Below are 18912 nucleotides of genomic sequence, written 5' to 3'. Positions count from 1 at the left end.
CATAATGGCATCTTTTCCAAAAAGTTCTGACCAGCCAGAATCTCAGTGGGAACTATCTCTTAAACTAATCTAAAAGCAGCCTAAAGGCTTCCTACAGCTATCCCCTGTTCTAGTGCAAGGAGAAAGACATTTTACATTGGCTTTCTAAGTCTTTGCCTATTGTTCTGTGAAACAAAGAGACACTTAGAAGATCTTTCTATGTCCCATCTCATCAGTATGCTGTGATCTAATGGTAATGAAGTCTCAGAACCTTCGGGGATCTTTGGGAATACTCCCAGAGGCCCTCTCCCCAGTAAATTCTCAGGTATGCATACCTGCCTTCTGCCCACACCATCTCTCCCTTTTATCACAGAAAGCAGATCCAGTCACCATTTCCTGGCCTGTTACATCAATATTTCCCTCTTTTCTGACTTCTCTCTTCACAATTAAAGTATGTCATACACCTCCTACCATAATGATGGGATGGTTCAAATGGTTGACACACTCTTAATACACTCAGCTGCTATCCAAAAGGTTGGTGATTCCAGTCTACTTAAAGGTACCTAGTAATTCAGAAAAAAGGCCTCATAATCGGCTTTCAAAATACCAGCCACTGAAAACCGTATCTCTGAACTGCTGCCATGAGTCAGACTCAACACCATATCAACTCGTTTTATTTTCTTCCTACTTCTCCCTCTACCCTACATATCCAGCTGCCTACTCAGTATCTCTGCTTATATTCCCATAAGCACATCACAAGTGGCATGTCCCAAAGTGAGCTTTGCCACCCACAAAATGTGCTCTTTTCCTGTGAGTTACCCTCCAACAACTCAGCTACACAAACCATTGTTATTGTTGTTGAGTCTCTTCCAACTCATGTGAACCCATGACTGTTACATAGGGTTTTCAAGGCTGTGACCTTGAAAGAAGAAGATCGTCTGAGCTGCCTCTAATTGCGCTTGAAATATCAACATTTTTAACAGCAGTCAAAAACAACCATTTTTGTCATCCAGGGACTCCAACCCATAAACCTACATTATCCTCATCCTCTACATGCAATGATTTGACTGGAATCTAGTGATTGATCTTCATCCTCTCTGCCGTGGCCTCAGTTTAAGTCACTACAGCTTTTTACTTATGTTACTTCTGCTGTTGTTGTAGAGTGCCACTGAGTTGGTTCCGACTAACAGTGATCCTGTATAAGGTTTCCAAGGAGCAGCTGGTGAGCTTGAACCGCTGACCTTGTGGTTCAATCTGACCTTGCAGTTCAGCGTATTATCCTGCAGTACCCCACCAGGACCCAGGGCTACTGTTGTTGCTGTTGTTAACTGCCATCGAGTTGACTCTGACCCACAACGACCCTGTATAGGGTTTCCGAGGAGTAGCTTGTGAGCTTGAACCACCGATCTTGCAGTTCACATGACTTTGCAGTTGGACGCATTAGCCCACAGCGCCACACCAGGACTCCTGGGCTACTGTTACAATCTCTTAGTTGATTGCTTCCATCCTTGCCCTCCTCCAGTACCTTCTCTTCAGTACATTCAGGATGACCTTTCAAATATGCAAGTCTGGCCATACCATTCTCTTGTTTAAGAACACTTTTCTGCAGCAGATGCCATTAGATGCCCTGTTTATATTTCATTGGCCTTATCTAAGGCTTTCTCTGGTGGCCTATGTCCCATATCGTAGTGCATAGCAAGCCAGTACAATTAATGTCTCTGACTAGACACAAGTCTTGAACCAATAATGGATCAAAGTGCATATATAAATTCTCTAGTGCCCTCACTCCATAAGAATTAAACTCCAACTACCTTCAATGGTAACTGGGTTGATACTGTACTTTAATTGGTCACCTTCCCTTCCACATATCACCTCCTAGGATCACTACCCCAATGAGCTCACACATTTCAGGGTTCACTTCTGAAGGAACACACATAAACTAAGACATTACCTCTGCTCTGTTCTCCCACAGTCTGTCATCACTCTGAATAGTAATGGTATTGTTATTGCTGTTGTTAAGTGCCATCAAGTTGGTTCAAACTCATAGTGACCCTGTATAGGGTGTCCAAGGAGCAGCTAGTATATATTAGTGTGACTTCTTCATTACTCGTATATTCTGTGAAGTTGGAACTCAGTCTATGTATACATCTCCACATACTCCAGCTTCCCCAGTGCCAAGCAGATAGTAAACAGTCTATACTAGTTGCTGTGGTGTTGATTCTAACTAATGTTTATCCCACATGTGTCAGAGCAGAAATGTGGGGTAGGAGTTTCTATGACTAGGATCTTTTAGAAAGAGATTGCCAGGACTTTCTTCTGAAGTGCCTCTGGGTAGATTCCGACTACTAGTCTCTCAGCAGCCAAGTCCACAATCAATTAGGTCACCCAAGGATTCCTTAGTAAACACAGTAAACACCCTTAACGAGATGTTAGTAAGTAGATGGATTGAATGGATAATTAAACAAAGGAGAGCGATTGGGGAAGTGTTGCTTAAAGTAAACCCAGTTGATGAGACTTTGGAAATAGAGAATGGTAAAGGTTGCACACATGGAGAATACAATTAATTTCCCTGAATTATACACATCAATAAAAATGGTTGAAATGGCAAATGTTTTGTTAAATGTATTTCACCACAATTATTTTAATGTATGACTGAATAGTTATGCAGAAACATCAAAGTATGTATTAATGAATGAATAGGAAAAAAATGACTATGTGATTAGATCTATCTTTATACTTATTAGTTTAACAGGCAGATTTCCCCCTCAGAGCAGTTCTATTATTAACCTCTTAGACAGATGCTTACCGTTTTCTTGGAATCTTCATCCGAATCAGATCCTGAAGCCTGGTCTTTTCCAGACCTTCTCAAAAAGGACTTCCTGTTTTTTTTACCAAAGAGCTTTCTCTTCTTTGGGGAAAAAGATGATGCTTCAAGGGAATTAAGTGAACTTCTGTCAATTCCCATGGCAACCAGAGCCTTAGAAAGTACACACAGCCAATTAATAAACAGGTTAGACCTCCCCATAAAACACTGCCAGGACCCCAAACTTAGCAAGCATGCTCTCCTTTCTTCTGGTAGCATTGTACCAGTTAGATTGCTCATCACCTAACTGGTACAAGTCAGCTTTATCATTATTTATTTGGGAAGTGGGGATATGTCCCATTTTTCATGGAGATTGCAGCCCTCAAAAGTAGCAATGACACTTTCGTATCTCTGTCTCACTCAGGATTAGCACTCACACTGCTAGGAGCTGGGCCCTCCGAAAATGTTTATATCTGATGTTGTAGGGTGTGGACTTATTCTGATAAATCCCGATGGGGAACAGAATGGAATATAAAGCATAGTCCCTGCACTGAAAATCTGACAACTGAGTTAGGAAAATGAAAAGATTCCAGAGAAATCATTCACATCATTTATAAATAAGACAGGCAGTTCAAGAAGGGAGAGATGATCACAGGCTATCATTTCTAGAACCATCATTATTGCGTTTTCAAACCCTCTCAAACAAAAGTCTTGAATGTTTCTGAATTTCCACAGAGTTGAGCTGAACCTGGATGAATATACAATGGATAGTTTTATCCTCTATCCATAACTAGATTAAAAAGCCCAGACTTTAGAAGGTCAAAAAAGAGTATCAGGACCAAGTTTCCCTGTTCTTTAGATCCTTGTACCTAGACATCTTTGTGAGACATAGCAGTATAACTAAACTCTCAGAAAACCATCCACACAGAAAGACTCACATGGCAGAGCCTCTGGTCCCATGACTTCTGGGTCACCTTTGAGGAGACCCCCACTGTCTGACCCTACACGTTCCTACCTCCTTCTCCTCCTTTAACAGCTGCTGGGCTTCCTGAAACATCTTTTCCTTGGCCTCCGTCTCAGCAATTACATTTCTGTTCTGCTCCTCATAAGCCATGGTGACAACAGCCAGAGTTAAGTTAATCAGGTAGAAAGAGCCCAGGAAGATGACTAACACGAAGAAGAAAACTGAGTAGAGTCCACTGGTGCGCAGGGTCTGAAAGGACAGAACATATGCTTGGGTCTGAAATCTTCCTTCCACAGAGTTCTTCCCCAGCACTGTGGTTCCCTCCGTAGGGCAACCCTGTGCAATAATATAAGGATGGGTCAGCTGACCACAGCATCATCTGCAGCCTGTACAGCCACCAGGGTCTCCTAGTACCTCTCAGTGGGGAGATGCCTTCCACAAGTACACATGGAAATCTTAGACTTGAAATTACTTCCTCAATGGTATTTGCATTTAAAAAGAGAGAGAACAATGTTTTAAAGTTCTAAAGTTCTAAAGGTGGAACATCAGGCAAAAGGAAATCTAAAGAGAGGCAATTATTTCTAGGATGAGTAGTTTTGTTTTATCCCTCACTTTTCTTCCAAATGTCACATTAATAATTTTCTTGGAATTTCTAACAAAACTTCTAAAGCAGAATCCAACAATTACAATTCTTAAATATAGAGAACAGATGACATAGATAGAGTAGAGATGGTAGGTGTCTTAATTACCTAGTGTTGGTTTAACAGAAATAACACAGGTGGGTAGTTTGAACAAACAGAAATTAATTCTCTCGTTTAGGAGGCTAGAACTCAGAGTTCAGGGTCCCAGCTCTAGGGGAAAAGCCTTCTCTTTCTGTGGTCCCTGAGAGAAGTTCTTGTCTTCATTTCTGTTCCTCTGTTCCTCCTTGGTGATCTTCATGTAACATCTGTCTTTCCCCATCTGTGCTTTCTTGCTTCTGTGACTAAACTCCTCTTTTTATACAGCGAAAGGGATTGGCTTAAGACACATCTTACAGTGATATGGTCTCATTAGCATAAAAAATAAAATGCTGTTCCCAAATGGGATCATATTCACAGGTTAGGATTCACAAAACATATTTGGGGGAGCGTAATTCAATCCACAGAAGTAGGTGATAAATAAGTGATAGAGAAAAAGACAGATATGTGATAGATGGATGGATAGATAGATAGATAGATAGATAGATAGATAGATAGATAGATAGATAGATAAATAAACTATAAATAGATACCTGTTGATAAAGCTTTTCCCAGGAATCTTGGGTTATAAGCCGGAACATGGCAAGAAGAGACCAGCCAAAGTTGTCAAAATTTGTGTAATTATAGTCAGGATTGTATTTGGTGTGTTCACATTCAAATGCTTCAGAACAAGAACTAGATATTGGAAAGAAGGGAACAGAGAAAGAATTATTTTCCCCACAATCCATCTTCCTTTTTGTTCTTCAGAGCATCATAGGCTCACTCAAGAAAGCCTTGGGTGAAGGGAATACTTTTAAAAGACAGTTCCCCATTCCCCCACCATCTACCAACCCTCCCAGCCCAAACCTTAAAGTGGACTTTCAATGACTCTTTCTCAAATTCATTGCTTAATAAATTGGTATTGCTACTGTTGTTAAGTACCATTGTGTCAGTTCCAAGTCATAGTGACCCTGTATAGGGTTTCCAAGGAGCAGCTAGTATAGAAATACAGAAGTATATATTTAAATATATATATATATATATATATATATATATATATATATTGTAATACACATACAGGAGCAAGCCTTGATTTTTTTTCCTGTGCCTTGTTTTTGTCTTGTAACACTCTAGCTTAGAGGTATTTCCTTATCAGCATACAGGGAGTGATTTCCTTTCCTTTCAGGACTTACAGTTCCAAGATTTATTTAAGTGATAAATATTTATGATTCACTTGTTAGCAGTTCTTTGCTCAAACAACAATTGGGCAATGAATATCTGTACACATAGGTCTTTTCCCACGTCATTAAAGCACACATCATTAAGTGTAATTATAGGCAATACATAAGAGTATGTGCTTTTGTAATTTTTAAATACGTGTCCTTTTTGTCACAAAGTATATACATATGTTGTTGTTTTGAAGTGCTGTCAAGTGAGTTCTGACCCATAGCAACCCTGTAATGGATTTCCAAGGAGCAACTGGTGAGCTTGAACTGCCAACCTTATGTTTCAAAGCAATTTTGCAGTCTGGCCCATTAACCAACAGCGCCACACTAGGACTTCACATACAAAAAAAAAAAAATCACATGGTCCTAAAAGATTTGCAATGAAAACCAACCATCCCTGCATTGCTTTTCTTAAACCAACTTCTGGTGTGGCACTCTAGAATAAGCACTGCAAGGTCGGCTTGAACCACAAGGCGGGCAGTTCAAACTCATCAGCCGCTCCTCAGAAACCCTATACAGGATCCCTATGAATCAAAACCAACTTTACAGCACTTAATAACAGAAAACTAACCTAGGAACCTTGCTGGCACTGTGGATTAGGTATTTGGTTGCTAACCAAATGCAGGTGATCCATGGGAGAAGAAGGATGTTGTCTGCACCATTCAGACTTACAGTCTCTGAAACCCTATACGGGGTAGCTAAGGAGCTCTGGTAACGCAGTGGACTGCGAACCACAAGGTCAGCAGTTCGAAACTACCAGCTGCTCTGTGGATGAAAGATGAGGCGTTCTGCTCCCATAAAGATTACAGCCTCGGAAACCCTGTACAGAGTTGCTATGAGTCGGAATCAACTCCATGGAACATAACAACAACAATAAATGAGTAGGTTGGAGTCCTGTTGTAGCTCTGTGGGATAAAGCACTAGACCACAAGGTCAGTTTGAACCACAGGGTCAGCAGTTCAAACGTTCTAGCTGCTCCTCAGAAACCCTATATAGGGTTGCTATGAATTGGAACTGATCTGACAGCACTTAATAACAGCAACAACAATGAGTAGGTTGTTGGGGTTTTTTTGTTTGGGTTTAAAAGCAAACTGGTTTCTGTCAAGTTGATTCCAATTCATGATGACCTTATGTGTTTCAGAGTACAACTACATTCCATAAGGTTTTCCAGGCTGTGACCTTTCAGAAGCAAGTTGCCAGGCCTTTGTTCCAAGGCGCCTGGGGTAGGTTTAAACAAAAGTCAAGTGCTTAACCATTTGTGCGAAGCAGGAATGCCAATCATCATTTACAAAGCCCAAATTAAACGGCTTTGAACTCTTTTACTTCCACATCTCTAAATGGTGCAATATTCATAATCATACTTGCTTGAGTTTGGGTTCTTACTGCACAACTTTTTTCATTCTCCATGCCACTTTATCACTGTTTGTTCCCCTACAGTATTTCTGTCATTCCTCATAAAGAAATACTGTGACCTATGTTAATGGTTCTGCTGGGTTGAATAGAGTTTTTCTTGTCTCTTTCCTGGTTTACTTACTCATTTTTCTGAAGCTCGTCTTCAAGCAGCTTCTTAAGGAAATTAGGGAATCTTTGATATCTGTATTCTACTTTCACAGCTGATTTATATTTTGGCCAGAAATAGAATTATATATTGAAAATAATTTTTCATTCGAATTATGAATTATCTGTTTTCTTGTGTTGCTGTTGAGAGTTCTGGTGTGATTTTTATTTTTGTTCTTTATAAGTGATCTTTTTCTCTTTGGAGAATTTTAAGATCTTTTCTCCTGAAGGCTCTAAAATGCCATGAGAACGCACGTAGCACAGTGATTTTTCATTCACTGTAGTGGGCACTTAGTGGGCGCTTCAGGGATTTATATCCTTAATCCCAGGAAAATTCTCTTGTATTATTTTTAAAATCCCTACTAAGTCAGTGGTTGAGACTTAAGAATTTATATTTATTTTCATATTCTCTTTCATTTGATACTATGTCTTCTTTTGGTTCTATGTCCTGGGCTATGTCTTCAACTTTACCTTTAATTCTATTATTGACTTTTTTATGATCATGTTTCTGGTGGATTCTTGTTTCCTTACCCTTTTTCATAACATCTTATTTTTATTTTATTTATACCTTACCATTGTAAATTTCATTGTGGATCTTATTTAAAGTTGTTAAAGCCCTTTTTGGTTCTTTGAATTCTTTTATTTTCCCTACCACCACTTTTTCTTTTTTCCTATTTCTTCATTTTGACAACATATCAATCCAAGGCTTTCTTCAGATGCCTGAAGAGCCTGAGTACGCAGTCAAATTAAATCAGACTACTAACAAGCTGACTGGGAATTTGCTGATTTGATGGGACTTAATGAGTGATAGAGTCCTGGTGTGGCGCTGTGGGTTAATTTGCCAGACTGCAAAGCCATTTAAACTGCAGGGTTGGTGGTTCAAGCTCACCAGTAGCTCCTTGGAAACCCTATATAGGGTCACTATGAGTCAGAACCGACTCCATGGCACTTAACAATGAGTGATAGAAGAAGTTCTGGTAGCATAGTGTTAACGAGTTTAGTTGCTAACCTCAAGGTCAGCAGTTTGAAACTACCAGCTGTTTTGTGGGATAAAGATCAGGCTTTCTGCTCCTGTAAAGATTTGCATCCTCAGAAACCCTGTACAGGGTCACTGTGAGTCAGAACCTACTCCACAGCACATAACAACCACCACCACCAGTGAGTGGTAGGCTTTGTTCTATAAGGCTTGAACAGGAAGAGCAGTCATTGTGTAACTTCAACAAAATTCTGTGAAGTTCCAGGGCCCACTATCCTCCAACAGCCTGCTGAGGACGAATCCACTGTGTTTCATTTTCCTCACTGCTTGGTCACCATAAAAATAGAGGTCTTTTATTTTTCTTCCCAATCTCTTCTTTTCTGGATGATTCTTCTCATCAACATATACAGGTGACCAAGTCTCTCTTAATCCTGCTCCTCCTCTAGTGTTCCTACTTCACTAGAAGTCCAGTGCTTATCCTACAGTGCCACACCAGGACCTCAGCTGTTGTTAAGTGCCATCAAGTCAGTTCCAACCCATAGAGATCCTGTATAGGGTTTCTGAGGAACAGCTGGTGAGCTTGAACCACCAACCTTCGGTTCAAACTGACTTTACAGTCCAGTGCAATAATCCATAGCACCACACTAGGTCTCCCCAGGACTCCATGTTGTTAAGTGCTGTCGAGTCGATTCCAACTCATAGTGACCCTATATAGGATTTCCAAGGAGCAGCTGGTGAGCTTGAACTACCGACCTTGCAGTTCAAACGACTTTGCAGCCTGATGCATTAGCCCACAGCACCACATCAGGACTCCCCGGGACCCCATAGTGACCTTTAATTTTTAAAAAATTGTCCAGGACATTATCCTGCATTAAGTTCTTATCACATTTCCTCTTTCTTCTATGATCAATATCAAAATCCTTGCTTGGCAGCTGCTTGGTCTCCCAACATGATGACCATGTCTGTGTCTACAAAGTGCCCTGTCAAGCATCATACTGGAAAACTCAGAAAACCTCATATTATGTCTTGTAAATTGGATCCAACCTGAACCTGTGACCATCACTGTTGGCATTAGAGAAATCTTCCCTAGGTTTCCAGATAGCATTACATCCTCTGTTGTGTCTCTTCTTCCTAACACTAATCACACATTGGAACATTTACTCTACATCTATCCTCCCAACAAAAGTCCTGCTGGTGCTGTGTAATTAAACACTCAGCTACTACCCAAACAGTTGGCAATTTGAGATCAACGTTCCAACCTGCTTCCATAAAAACAACAGCCTTAGAAACCCTATGGGGCTGGTCTATTCTGTCCAATAGGGTTGCTATGAGTCAGAATTGACTCAGAGGCAATGGGTTTGGTCTTTCAGGTCTTCCCAAGAGGCCAGTTTAAAAAGAAAGGCACTGTCTTGTTCATAATTGCGCTCCTTGGGCCTGATACAGAACTAGGCACACTGTGACCTCCTGATTCTGGTTACTGAAGAATGAAGGCAGCCTATTTCATCAGAGTGCCTAGCACATTAGTGGAATCTCTGGGCACCAAAGAAGACTGACATCTTGGAAGAAGAAAGAGTAACCCACAGGTGTACCTTATTTATTTTGTTTCACTTTACGGCATTTCACAGACAGAGCATTTTTTACAAATTAAAGGTCTGTGAGAATCCTGCATTGAACAAGTCTATTGGCATCATTTTCCCAAAAGCATGAGGTCACTTTTTGTCTCAGTGACACATTTTGGTAATTCTCATAATATTTCAATTTTTTTTCATAATGCTGGGATAATGCACTGGACCACAAAATTGGTTTGAACTGCAAGGTTGGTGGTCCAAACTCACCAGCCGTCCCTTGGAATCCCTAAACAGGGTCACTATGAGTTGGAACTGACTCAACAGCATTTAGCAACAACAATAACATCACACACATAACAGACTGCCCAAACCCATAGCTGTCAAGTTGACTCTGACTCACAGCAACCCTATAGGACACATTGGGACTGTCACATAGGGTTTCCAAGGTTATAAATCTTAATGAGAACAGACTGCCACATCTATCTCTCACAGAACAGCTGGGAGCTTCAAATCTCACGTCTTTTGGTTAGCAGCCAAGAGCTTGAACTCCACCACCAAGGTTTCTTACATTTACTTCGAAACATAAAATAAGTTAGTACTGTTTGAGAGCTGTCAACATGGCTACAAACCATAAGATGAAAACTATCTGCTATATATTTTCAAAAGGTCTACAGGTATCCTGGAGTCCTGGTGTGGTGCTGTGGGTTAATGCGCTAGACTGCAAACCCATGTGAACTGCAAGGTTGGCGGTTCAAGCTCACCAGCTACTCCTCAGAAAACCTATACAGGGTTGCTATGGGTTGGAACCAACTCGATAGCACTTAACAACAACAAGTGGTATCCTGGAGCACTACTGGTGTAGTGGGCTACACATTGGGCTGCTTATCTCAAAGTAAGCAGTTCAAATCCACCAGCTGCTCTGCAGAAAAAAAGATGAGTCTTTCTGCTCCTACAAAGATTTGTTGTTGTTGTTGTTGTTGTTGTTGTTGTTAGGTGCCATCGAGTCGGAACCGACTCATAGTGACCCCATGCACAGCAAAACAAAACAATATCCGATCCTGGGCCAACCTCACTACTGCTATCACACTTGAGTCCATCAATGCTGCCACTTGGCCAACTCATCTCGTCCGGGGTCTTCCTCTTTTTCTCCGACCCTCCATCTTACCAAGCATGATATCCTTCTCCTATGACTGTTCCCTCCTAACAATATGTCCAAAGTATGAGAGATGAAGTTTGGCCATCTTGGCCTTTAAGGAGCACTCTGGCTGCACTTCTTCCAAAACAGATCTATTGGTTCTTTTGGCAGCCCATGGCACTTTTAGTATTCTCCTCCAACACCATAATTCAAAGGTATCAATTCTTCTACGATCTTCCTTATTCACTGTCCAGCTTTTGCATGCATATGAGGTTATTGAAAATACTATGGCTTGGGTCAGGCGTACCTTAGTCCTCAAGCTGACATCTTTGCTCTTCAGTACTTTAAAAAGTTCCTGTGCAGCAGATTTGCCTAATGCAATACGTCAGTCTGATCTCTTGACTGCTGCTTCCGTGAGTGTTGACAGTTATCCAAGAAGAATGAAGTCCTTGACAACTTCAATCTTTTCTCCGTTGATAAGAATGTTGTTTATTGGTTCAGTGGTGAGGATTTTTGTTTTCTTGACATTGAGATGTAATCCATACTAAAGGCTGTGCTCTTTGATCTTCATCAGTAAATGTTTTAAGTCTTCTTCACTTTCAGCAAGCAAGGTTGTATCATCTGCATATTGCAGGTTGTTAATGAGTCTCCCTCCAATCCTGATGCCACGTTTTTCTTCATAGAACCCAGCTTTTCGCATTATTTGCTCAGCAGACAGGTTGAATAAGTATGGTGAAAGAATACAACCTTGTCGCACACCTTTCTTAATTTTAAAACATTCAGTGTTCCCATGCTCTGTTCAAACAACTGCTTCTTGGTCCAGGTACAGATTCCTCATGAGTACAATTAAGTGTTCTGGATACTCATATTTCACAATATTGTCCATAGCTTGTCATGATCTACACAATCGAAAGCCTTTGCATAGTCAATAAAGCACAGGTGAACATCTTTCTCATATTCTCTGCCTTGGAAACTCTATGCAGGGTTGCTATGAGTTGGACTGACTCAACAGCACACAACAATGACAACAGAAATGTCCTATTTGAGAGACAAATAAAGAGTATAAATGTCTTACCTGTCGCCCTTCCTACACAGTTTATATTCCGCAGAGTTACCTTTCTTTTCAAAGCAATCTAAGAAAGGAAAAGTCATACATTTCAGATTCAAAAGCACAAAAGCAAAGAGAATAGCAAATATGCCAGAAATGCTTGACAAAGATGGTTCTGAATAGTCTAATATAATTAAGGTAGTTGCCCAGAGAGGAACTTAAGCCCCCAGGAAGGGGCAAGAGAGAAGGGAATGGAGCAGGGTTAAGGGAGAAATGCCAGGAAGAGGCAGGGACACTTCTGCCATGTCTCACTTGCTTGCTCTTTAATACGTAATACTAAACCAGGATCTCCCTGAGGGGGTCAGTGAACAGGTAAAGCTCAGGGGACATTCATAACTCAAGACACACATAAACCACATATAGCCACAAGAGATTTTGGATGCATGTAGCATTGACCTCAGTGTGGAGAGGGTGGGACACAGGAAATAGTGATATTCTTGGAGAAGATACTTGATGAGTGATGCCTGAGAAGTTGGTGATGGCCTCTGGCCAATCCCTGGCATTCTTAACACTTCTGCAAAACATGATAAAGAAGGAAGCAGAGATCTAAATGGGAAAGGATGAGCGCTATCATCCTTTGTGCTACCATTGTGGGTGTGGCTTTGGGTTTTTCCTTTTCCATGGAAACCCACAAAATGAAGCAACTCACTAATAAATACATCTGCCTGCACAAGAGTCCTAGATTGGTGAAAGCATCCCTTACTCCCAGGAGGCTCTGTTCTGCATATCTGTGTGTAAATGTGGATAAATAAGAGTTAACCATATACAATGAGAAGCCAAGAAATGAAAGAGAAGTTGTTTACCTGTGTTTATAATAGTAGAGTTAGCTATACAGTCCTTCCTGACACATTTCTGGTTTAGACATCTCATGAAGAGCTGTTGACTGACCAGGGCAAAGATGCTCAGGCAAAAGAGGGTCAGGATCATCACATCAACAAGCTTCTTCACAGAGCGAAGCAAGGCCCCCACGATGACCTTTAGACCTGAGGAAGACAACAGGTGTGGAGAGGAGCCCTATTATCACATCACCACCACCACCAGACAAGGGGAAAGGGACAAGGTGGGAACAATCAGACAGCTATCTGACCTAAAAACTCTGTGCCTTAGAATCCGTGTGACAACAAAATGGTCATCCAGTCCTGGCATTGACAGTTTCCTATGCTCAGAACACTCTTCCTCATCTGCCTGTGCTCTCAATGACACCTACTGACTACTTCACTCTATTTAAAATTGCAACCTATTTTCCTTGCCCTTGGAACTTCTAATAGCCCTTGAAAGCGTTGTCTACTTTCCCTTTTTCTTTTCCATATTGCTGTTAAGTGCCGTCAAGTCAATTCTGACCCATAGCGACCCTGTATAGGGTTTCTGAGGAGTAGCTGGTAAGCTTGAACTGCCAGCCTTTGCAGTCTGGAGCATGAACCCACAGAGCCACACCAGACTCCTTCTTTTCCATAGTTTACCTTCTAGCTGGGGACATGGGAAGACAAACACAAATCAATGACTCTATTAAATAAGTACATTGTGTTGCTGTCCTATATTAGAAAGTTATATGTGCTATGGAAAATAATATATATAATTTTATTTTCCATAGTATATATCATTTTCTAATATAGGACAGGGATCTTGATATATTATATCCCAATTGGCCAGCACCATGCGTGCACATATTAGATGTACAATAAATTTCATTGAAGAATCAAATAAAGGAGAAAAGTACAGTGTGTTTTGTATTTATGTAACGACATTTTGAAATTTTTAAATATAAAAGGACATTGTTTCCAGCTAGAAGATGGTGTTGAAAGTTACAAGGACTTACCTGAAACTACTGAAATTGCTTTCAAAGCTCTGAACACTCTGAAAGTCCGCAAGGATGACACACTGTTGCTGGTGTTTGGGAAAAATGATAGAAACCTATAAAACAAAACACAGAGAGAGCTTGAACTTACTCAGTTCTGTAGCGCATGAGACATCGCCACAAAGACTAAAAGTAAAAATGTCCTTGAGACCTGTGTTTGTCAAGGCAAAATTCACAGCTTCATCTTTCCAGACTCACCTTAATCTTAAACTCTGGCAATAAACTCTCCATTGTTATGGATTATATGATGTTGTTGTTGTTGTTAAGTGCCGTTAAGTCGCTTCCAACTCATAGCAACCCAGTATAGGGTTTCCAAGGAGTAGCTGGTGAGTTTGAACCACCGACCTTGTGGTTCAAACCAACTTTGTGGTCCTGTGCTTTATCCCATAGTGTCATACCAGGACTATATGGTGATGGTGGATGATGGTAGTTGTGTGCTGTGGAGTTGGTTCTGACTCATAATGACCTTGTATAGGGTTCCAAGGTTGTAAATCTTTACAGGAGCAGAAATCCTCATCTCTCTCCCATGGAATGGCTGGCAGTTTTGAACTGCTGATCATGAGATTAGCAGCCCAACTCCTAACCACTACGCTAACAGAGCTCCTTAGGGGCCTGCTTTTAGCGAATCCTTATACTTGGACATAAGTGAAAATTTCTTGAAATACTCCATACTGTGGTGGCAACATCCATGGATAATAGAAACCAATGCAAACATTACTGACTGGTTACCATGTTCTAGCCATTAGGCAGCCAGATCTGGACGTGAACCCTGTTAGTCTGACTCCAGAACCTGTACTCTTACCTACTGTCCTGCACTACCTCTCAATGACAACAGCATCTGGCCATTGAACTTCAAATGTAAAACTCTGAAGTCAATAGCATCTACCTCAAAGAGCTACTTAAAATGTTGAATAGGAAAACATATATATATATGTTTTCCATATATGTACATGGAGTCCTGGATAGCACTGTCGAATAAGCACTGGACAGCAAGATCAGTTTGAGCCACAAAGTCAGCAGTTTAAATCCACCAGCCACTCCTCAGAAACCCTATATAGGGTTGCTGTGAGTCAGAACAACACAACATATGTACATATAAAGTACTTGACACAATACCTGGCACACGCTAAATAATGGTAGATCTGTTATTGTTGTACCGGCAACAGGACTAATCCACCACCACTCCACAGGAGACAGATGAGGCTGGCTGCGCCTGTAAAGATCTATTGTTTCCAGAGCCCTAGACAGGGTTTCTATGAATTGGAATGACTCAATGGCAGAGGCTTCATTGACTACTCAAAGGTTTTTAATTGTGTGGATCATGACAAGCTATGGACAACATTGCAAAGCATGAGTATTCCTGAACACTAATTGTGCTTATGAGGATTCTGTACCTGGACCAAGAGATAGTCATTTGAACAGAACATGGGAATACTAAATGGTTTAAAATTAAGAAAGGTGTGCAACAAGGTTGTATTCTTTTACAATACTTATTCAAACTGTATGTTGAGCAAATAATCTGAGAAGCTGGGTTATATGAAGAAAAACGGGCATCAGAATTGGAGGAAGACTCATTATCTACCTGAGATATGCAAATGATACAACCTTGCTTGCTGAAAGTGAAGAGGATTTAAAATACTTACTTATGAAGATCAAAGAGCATAGCCTTTGGTATGGATTGCATCTCAATGTAAAGAAAACAAAAATCCTCACAAGGCGGGGCTTGATGGAAGATAGGGTAGAAGTGCAGTGAAGTTAGCCATCAGCAATACCACAGAATACCATGTGAAGAGGGTTCGGGGCAGAGCTCTAAAATTCTGGACCACATTTCTAGGAATATTTTTAAAGTTTGAAGGCTTATAGCAAGTGGAATTTGTAGCGGGAGTAAGAAATCACCTATTTTTTAATCTGCCAAGCTTGGTGGTGCAGAGCCGACAACTTGGGTGAGACCAAATGACAAGACTAAGCTGGGGAACTACCCACCACGGAATAACGCCATGGAACCTCAGAGCAAACGTAGACAATACATTTTGTCGGTTTTCCTTTGTTCTGATTTTTTTTTTCCATTTTTCTTTTTGGTATCTGTTCATTACTCCCCCCCACACACACACTGTTTGTGCACCTCCATTCTGGTGACTAGAGGGGAATCATGAGTGAGTGGATATGCCCCACCCACACCACTGGTGGATTCTTCTGCCAAGCATGCGCACAGATACTTTCAGCCGAACAGCCAGCCCTGAACTGTTTTTGAATAGGGAAAAGGCCAGAACAAGGGCCATGGAGCGTGAAAGAGATTTAAAAACAAAATAGGCTGAAAATTAAATTAAATCCTTAGGTACACCGTAACAACCAACAATGGCATTGTTAAATTTGTCAGACGGCTTTGAAGGCAAGAAGTTGAAAGAGGATATTAAAGTCATACTCATGTTAGGCTACAGATTTTTTTTTTCCTCCTCTGCCTTTTCTTTGATTATAGACTACAGTATCCAACGTAGGTTTTTTTGTTATTGTTGTTGTTATACTTTTTGTTTTTTATTTGGGTTTTGGTGGGGTTGTTTTTTTTTTCTTTCTTGTTTTTTGCTGTTGCTGTTGTGCTGTTTTATCCTCCCCCTTTTACCTTTGAGGAACTTTTTCTCTCCCTATATTACCCAAGAACAGACAGAAACTGCACCCATATAGTCAAGCTAAATCACACTCTATAAAACACCAAAATCCAGGCAACAACCAATACTAACTGCCATACACCAGGGAGGCAGAAAACACCTGTGAAAGTTACTCTGGGTTAAGCAATGAGAAGAGTGAAAACGGAAGCCCACATCCTGATCACATCTACATAGAGGCAATCAGAAAGCATAAAAAATAACAAAACACACTCAATTAAGTATTAAGGCCACAGATAAACACTAAACATGTTCAAGAAGCAAAAGCAGATGACTATATCAACACATGTCCAGAAACAACATAAAATGTCTGAGATAAATTACCTAGAGGTAGACCTGGACTATATTCTGGAAGGAGGGCAGGCCTTGGAAAAGCCTGAGAAGGAACTCAGAAAAGTGATTATAAAATGTGTCAAAACGCTTTAAAATGGAGTTAAGAAAAATAAGGAAGAAGTCAGGAAAGTGCTACAGGAACAATCAAATAAGATAGATACAGCATTGGAAACAATGCAAAACCTACAGAAAGAGCTCCAAACAATCAATAATAGAATATCAGAAATAAACAATACACTGAAAGGGCAAAGGAGTAGATTAGAAGAGATGGAAGGCAGAAAGAGTGAGCTATAAGACAAAACTCTCAATACCACTAAGCTAGAACAGCAAACAGATAAAAGGGTTAAAAAATCTGAAGAAGGTCTAAGATTCATGTTGGACAATATGAAGGGGAATAACTTAAGAATTATCGGCATTCCAGAACAAGAAGAATCAAACAAGTCCACAGAGGAAATAGTTGAAGAACTATGGGAAGAAAATATCTGTAGCATCCTTAAAAGTGAAAAGATAAACATTCAAGAAACTGAATGAACCCCAGGAAGGATAGACTCCAAAAGATAATCATTGAGGCATATCATAATCAAGCTCTCCAAAATCAAAGATGAGGAGACACTCCTGAATAGAACTAGGGAAAAGAGAAGTGTTACACACAAGGGCAAGCAAGTCAGAGCAAGCTTGGATCTCACAGTAGAAAACCATGCAAGCAAGAAGGCAATGGGGTGACACATATAAAACCCTGAAAGAAAAAAACTGTCAACCAAAAATTCTTTATCCAGTAAAGCTATCAATCAAATATGATGATATAATCAAAACATTCCAGGATAAACAGAAGCTAAGGGATTTTCCCAAAGCCAACCCTGCACTACAAAACATCCTAAACAGACTTCTATGGACTGAGAACTAATAAGGACAGACAACAACCAGAGATTTGCATACGTGGCAGCACCTCTCAGAACTAAATTGACAGATGGAAGAGTTGAGAACAGAACAAAACTATAAGAACAAACTCAGAGAATCTGGGAGGTCAGTCTATGATCAAAGCAATTACAATGTAAAAGCAAGTAAACACGCAGGAACGGAAATCCAGATAGTGAGAAGATCAAGTAGATTACAGGATAAAATAGACTGTACTCAATGGAGGGAAAAGTTAATGGAATATAAGGTAACCTCAAAGAAAATTAACACTACAAAACATACCAAGAAAATGAAAATCCAAGAAGAACATGGAAATATTAAAACTATGAGGAAACTCACAAGAACAAAAAAAGCATGAACTCAACAAAGGAAGACACAAAGAAGAAAAAAAAAAGCAGCAACACCACACACACACAAAAAAAAAACAAACCATAACGGCAGCAATTAATTCATACATATCAATAATTACAAGGAGCTCTGGTAGCGTTGTTGTTGTTGTTGTCAGGTGCCATCGAGTCAGAACCGACTCATAACGACCCCATGCACAGCAGAACGAAACAATGTCCAATCCTGGGCCAACCTCACTACTGCTGTCAAACTCGAGTTCATCAATGATGCCACCCCGCCCATCCATCTTGTTAAGGGTCTTCCTCTCTTTTTCTGACCCTCCACCTTACCCAGCATGACATCCTTCTCCAGCGACTGCTCCCTCCGGACAATATGTCCAAAGTATTCTTCTACATCTTCCTTATTCACTGTCCAGCTTTCACATCCATATGAGTTTATTGAAAATACCATGGCTTGGGTCAGGCACACCTTAGTCCTCAAGCTGACATCTTCTCTTTAATACTTTAAAAACTTCCTGTGCAGCAGATTTGCCCAATGCAATATGTCGTCTGATCTCTTGACTGCTGCTTCCATGAGTGTTGATATTGAGATGAAATCCATATTTCTTTGATCTTCATAAGTAAATGTTTCAAGTACTCCTCACTTTCAGCAAGCAAGGTTGTATCATCAGCATATCTCAGGTTGTTAATGAGACTTCCTCCAATCCTGACGCCACGTTTTTCTTCATAGAACCCAGCTTCTTATATTATTTGCTCAGCATACAGGTTGA

At 40.5% G+C, this 18912-nt stretch overlaps 1 protein-coding gene across 1 annotated transcript in view; it reads right to left on the bottom strand.

Annotated features, from left to right (window-relative positions):
- Positions 1-18912, bottom strand: part of SCN11A (sodium channel, voltage-gated, type XI, alpha subunit) — a 173165-nt gene that overhangs the window by 110741 nt on the left and 43512 nt on the right. The window contains exons 6-11 of the mRNA XM_006869132.1: positions 13849-13943; positions 12836-13015; positions 12000-12057; positions 5017-5158; positions 3798-3995; positions 2786-2956 (exon numbers count right to left, since the gene is read on the bottom strand). Of these exons, the coding sequence (XP_006869194.1) occupies positions 2786-2956; positions 3798-3995; positions 5017-5158; positions 12000-12057; positions 12836-13015; positions 13849-13943 (844 nt within the window). The remainder of the gene's footprint in view (positions 1-2785; positions 2957-3797; positions 3996-5016; positions 5159-11999; positions 12058-12835; positions 13016-13848; positions 13944-18912) is intronic.

Source organism: Chrysochloris asiatica, unplaced genomic scaffold (genome assembly GCF_000296735.1).
Source record: "Chrysochloris asiatica unplaced genomic scaffold, ChrAsi1.0 scaffold00127, whole genome shotgun sequence".
NCBI lineage: Eukaryota > Metazoa > Chordata > Mammalia > Afrosoricida > Chrysochloridae > Chrysochloris > Chrysochloris asiatica.
The sequence above is the reverse complement of the archived record's forward strand: the minus strand, read 5'-3'. Positions and strand labels throughout refer to the sequence as shown.